Source organism: Mustela nivalis (genome assembly GCF_964662115.1).
Source record: "Mustela nivalis genome assembly, contig: HAP1_SCAFFOLD_738, whole genome shotgun sequence".
Classification (NCBI taxonomy): Eukaryota; Metazoa; Chordata; class Mammalia; order Carnivora; family Mustelidae; genus Mustela; species Mustela nivalis.
Genome location: NW_028135925.1, coordinates 121,731 through 126,803, shown reverse-complemented (window position 1 = coordinate 126,803; position 5,073 = coordinate 121,731). Strand labels below are relative to the sequence as shown.

Here is a 5,073-nt window from a genome sequence, read left to right as displayed (position 1 = left end):
CATCCATCCAGGACAAGCCAGACCAGCCAATGGTTAGAGGGACATGAGGATTTCTCCCTGAAGATCTCGGGTCGGAGTCCAGGTGTGGTGGAGGGGTCCAGGGCAACGTCCCAAACACAGTGACCGGTGACTAAGGACCGGAGGTTAAGAGCTGCCTCTCTAGCAGAGGTCAGGCCCCTGAGCATTGGGTCATCTGCTGCTGGGGTGGGGGTCCCAGCCTCCCCGTGTTTTTTTATCTCAGTACCAAGTGGAGCCACGGAGAAGGAGCAACGGAATCAAATATCAGACCATGAAAGGTGAGTGTCCGCCACTCACCCCTGCGTGCCCCAGTTACACTTTGCCCCCCGCTCTGAAAGCCCAGTACCACCATCTCCAGGACACCAGAGCCTAAGCCCATCCCTCAGGAAACAGAGCCCTGGGTGGGGGTTGGGGGCTCTGAGGAGGGAGAATGAACCCGCAGGCTTCCCAGATTCTGCACCAGAACGAAGCCCTGAGGGGCTGGAAACTGATATCCCTCACCAGGCACCCCAGGGCCTGGACTGGGTGCGGGACCTCCCACTCCCACTGTGGACAAGCTGTTCAACTCTGCTTAGATTCCTCTGGAGGCTACAGTAGTCCTTCTTCCCCCAGCAAGCTCATGAATGAGGAAGCACTTTGGAAAAGACAAAGTGATCCCCATCATGAATCCTGTAATCTCCATGCAAGCATGTGGCCTTGGACAGTGCTGTTTGGGGCTCCCAAGTCCAATCCCCCTAAGGTCTCCCCTAAAGGGACATTGTACCCAACCTCCTGTAAGATCCCTGGACCCTGTCTTCTGCTGTGACCCGGTCTCCTGCTTCCAGGTTTCAGAGAATTTCTGAAGAATCTAGAAGAGGTTCAGGACCTATTCTCCCTTCTGGAAAGGTAAAGAATCTGCCCCCTTCTCCCCTGGGTGGGCCTTCCTGAGTCTATGGTGTGACCCCTAGGCTGCAGGGAACAGCCTCTGGGTCTGTTTGCAGGGGCTGGGAGGAGCTGTGGGGACAGACTGTGACCAAAGCCCGGGGCTGAGGGACAGCAGGAGCATTGTGATGTGGGCATGGGGCGTGGAGGGCCATGGGGACAGCTCCCAGCCCCAACTGCTACAGCAGCAGCTCATGCCTCCTGTCTCCCACAGCCACCTGGAGAGGCTCTCTGGCCAGGGGGGCTTTCACCAGTCCTTACGTCAAGCAGCCCCTGGACAGGTGCGCCAAGGGATGCCAGCTAGAGCCCGTCAGCCATGCAGGGAGCCTCTGAAAGATGCTGCTCCCGCTGTGGCCCCATCACCTGCCCTAACTCCACTGACGGGGTCCCCTCAGCCTCTGGCCTCCACCCTGCCAGCAGGACCAATGTCCTCTTCAATTGCTGTTGCTTCACACTCCTCCCTGACTACTTCCTGGCTAGCAGAGCCTTTCCTCCCCCGGGATGGCTTTCCACATCAGCCACTTGCTCTTCCTCCTTCCCCACCATGTCTCCCTCCTTCAGAGGCCTCCCCTGGGCCTCTGACAGCCTCCTTGGCCCCAGAGTGGCCGGACTCTCCTTTGACTCTCCCTCAGTGTGACTCAAGGGCACCCCTGCCGTTCCCCATCCCACAGAGCTCGGCTCCACACACGCCCTGGTCAGCTGACAGGTCAGCTTCTCCTGTCCCAGCCATCTCGGGCCTGGCCCGCTCACACTGCCCCATTTCGGCCCTGTCCTGGTGGCAAGCGGCTGCCAATGCCTGGAACCTGTCCACCTCAACACGCCTGGAGTCCCATCAAGCGCCTGTGTCCCATGGCCCACCAGAAGCCTTGTTCTGGGGAGACCCCACACACAAACAGGAAGAGACTAAGATCCCCCCTTCCATCAAACCGGACGTCCAGAAGATTCTGGAGATACTAACTGCCAAGAGAAAAGAACTGAAGTCTTGGAGGGAGAAGGACAAGAAAGAAAGGTCAAAATACCAGCTGACCTCTTTCGGGAGAATGTTCAAGTCCCCAGGTGACAGGCAGGACACCATGGGCCGCCCATCCTTCTGGAGCATGAGGGGCAAAGCAAAACAGCTGCTTGGCCCTGAGAAGCCCCCACATCCCAAGATTTCAAGGGACAATTTGGAGCAGAAATGCCTCCAGCTCTTCTGGGGTCTCCCCTTTCTGCACAGCGAGTCCCTGGTGGCCACTCTCAGAGTGACTGATCCCCCACTGGAGTTCCCGTCTGTCATATTCAATGAGCTCTCTCATGCCTTGCCACTCCAGATTCAAGGCAACGTGACTCCAAGCCTCTCCCTGACCCACGACTTAAATCACCCTTCGGCTCGGCCCCAACCCCTCCCTCTAACTCAGTCCCAGCCCCTCCTTCTGGATCAGCCCCTGCCCCTGCCCCTACCTCTGACTCAGCCCCAGCCCCTCCCTGTGACTCAGCCTCTGCCCCTCTCTCTGACTCAGCCCCAGCCCCTCCCTGTGACTCAGCCTCTGCCCCAACCCCTACCTCAGACTCAGCCCCAGCCCCTCCCTCTGGATCAGCCCACCAGGAGCAGCACAGTCGAGAAGCACCCAGAGAAGGACCTGAGAGACCATTTCAGGAAGTTGGGGCAGTTCAGAGAGGGTCAGATGCCTTTGGATGTTCATCCTTCCAGGCTTGCTGCCCACCATGCCTTGGACCATCCTGGAAAGCCATGCCCTCATGGGAAACCTGGAAAGCCAGTGCTTTCCAAATTCTGGGAACCCACCCACGATTTTTCCATCCTCAGTCCATATGCTCAGCGGATGCTAGAAGCACATATCATGAGGCTCAGGGTGAAGCACCGGTGGGGCCTCCCCCTCAAGGTTCTCAAGACTATAAACCTCTTCAAGTTGAAGGGCTTCATCCTTTCCAAGTCCTTCCCTTCCTGCTCAGCCACCTGCATATCCAAGGCTGGCTTGGGCACCAAGTTCGGGGGAAATCCTCCTCAGCCCTATCAAGGACAGGTGATGAAAGAGTCTTATGACACATGGGGAGGTCCCCTCAGTGCTCCCCAGCCTACGTGTAAGGAAATCCAGCAGGCTCTGGAAGGGAACTCACCTGGGGGTGGTCCTCTGGCTCTACAGGGGCCCAGGCCACCTTCTCGGACCTTCACATACAGCTTTGTGGGCAGAATCTGGCACAGTGAGACTGCCTCTAGGACTCTTATAAACAGCAACTTAGAGTCAAGTCCAAGTCCAGGATCGGCCACAAAGGAGCCAAGGAGGGTTAATGGGGGTAGGGCCTCACGGGACGTGACCATGCTAGAGGTCAACTTAGAGCCCCAGAATTTGAGTGCCAAAGAGCCCGGGGAGGTGGGGGAGTTCAAGGAGGACCCTGCCTGGGGAGTCACCTTAGAACCCCGTGTGCTGGCCAACAACCAAGGCCTCCGTGGCAAGCTGAGATCAGGGTCTGCAGGGAAAAGTGACATCCCCCTACAACATACAAAGTTGGTCATCCGAGACCCCAAAGAGCTATGCCTTGAGGCACAATGCAGGGGATCGGAGCCCCGGAAGTTGATGGAGTCAGAGAACCGGCCTCGTGATGCCACCCCCACCATGCTCCTTCAAGACTGTGAAACTGGGGTCCTCCTTCAAGACTGTGCGACGGAGAGTCTCTTTCAAGACTGTCAGTCCAACATGTTCCTCGCTGCCAACATCTTGGCTGCTCAGGAATCACTGTCTGGCTTCCAGAGCAGGTCCAGTGAAGACACATCTACTTCTGAGGTGCTGCATGGCCAAAGATCCCATGAGCAGAGCCCCCACAGGCAGCTAGGACCCCTGGGACAGCAGCACCAGTGTAAGAGCCTGAGGAAGTCATGTGTCCCCTGTGAGGAGAGAGAGAGCTCCAGGAGGTCCCCCTTGAGAGAGCCTGCCAAAGGGTTGTCAGAAATGAAGTTGCTCCAGATCAGTGAAGTGAGACGTCCAGCCCAGAGCAAGGAGTCAAGAGAGGCCTCGGGAAGCAAGGCCTGTGAGATCTTGCTGAAGAAGGAGGAGGCGCCTCCAGAAAACTACTTCAGGAGAAGGATGATGCACTTGCTCCAGTGGTTCTTTCCCAGTAGACGTAGAGGACTGGAAGATTCCATTCAAAAGGGCAAGGCTTCATCATCCCAGGGCCGGGGACAAGTCATGGGCAGGTCAGCCATGGACAGCGCTTCTGCGGAGGCTCAGATGGTCGTGAGGGCTGTTAGGCGGATCTTACAGGAGAACGTGTTGCCATACCAGGGACTCAGGATCCCAGAGGTCGGCTGGTGCAAAAAGGATCTCCAGGCTTCGGCAGACCCCGATGTCTGCTACCAAAGAGTTCTCTCCTACCAAGAGCAGAGGAGAGTGATGAGGGACACAGTGAGTCCACAGGGCACCACCAGGGCTCAGAACTATGCCAACAAGACCAAGTGCATCGAGTGGCCCTTCCCCACCAGGGTGCCAGAGTGCCCAAGCAGACCCTGCCAGAATGGGTCCCTGGTGCCGGGCCCTTCAGGCCGCACCCTGCAGGCCGACTACCCCAGGCACTCCCTCCTTAAAAAAGACAGTTCACCTGGTCAGCGACTGTGTGCTTCTAATGCCTTTCCTGGCAGGACAACTTTCCTCCAAGAAAAAACACAAACGGTGCAGAGAAAAACTTTTTTTTCTCACATTAGTACATCATCTATGGGCTAATGGCGTCTTCATGCCACAGTTACTTAGCTTCCCCAAAATAAATTTTTTTTTTCCCCTCATGAGTGGTGATGGCTTCTGTGTGTGCCCTGCTGTTGTGGGAGGGAAGGATCAGGGTCTTCTCTCCCCGAGGACCTGCTTTGGCTTCCAGAATGAATGGGGCTTGGAGGACGGTTTATCTCGGGGTCCACCCCCACCCCCTTCCTCCCTCTTCTTCAGTTTACTTGACAAGGTGAACAAAACCCAGACTGGGACCTCGCACTGCCCATCCTCTCCTGCTCTCCCTCCACCTGGAGATTGTGTGGCTTTAGTGAGGGTTTGCCGAGGCAGAAATCCCTCACAGGCTTTAGGAAGGATGGAATCCTAGATTAGAGTGGGGCCCGCAGTTGGGAGACACATGGTTGGCCTTGAGGGCAGAGGTGAG

At 56.9% G+C, this 5,073-nt stretch overlaps 1 protein-coding gene across 1 annotated transcript; it reads left to right on the top strand.

The window, feature by feature from the left end:
• Positions 1–411: 411 nt before the first annotated feature.
• Positions 412–4,652, top strand: LOC309857454 (spermatogenesis-associated protein 31A6-like; the record flags this gene model as incomplete). The annotated part of the gene is made up of 2 exons (XM_082750154.1): positions 412–903; positions 1,154–4,652. The coding sequence occupies exon 2, from the start codon at positions 1,233–1,235 to the stop codon at positions 4,650–4,652; it is 3,420 nt and encodes a 1,139-aa protein (XP_082606280.1). The 5' UTR covers positions 412–903; positions 1,154–1,232.
• Positions 4,653–5,073: the final 421 nt, after the last annotated feature.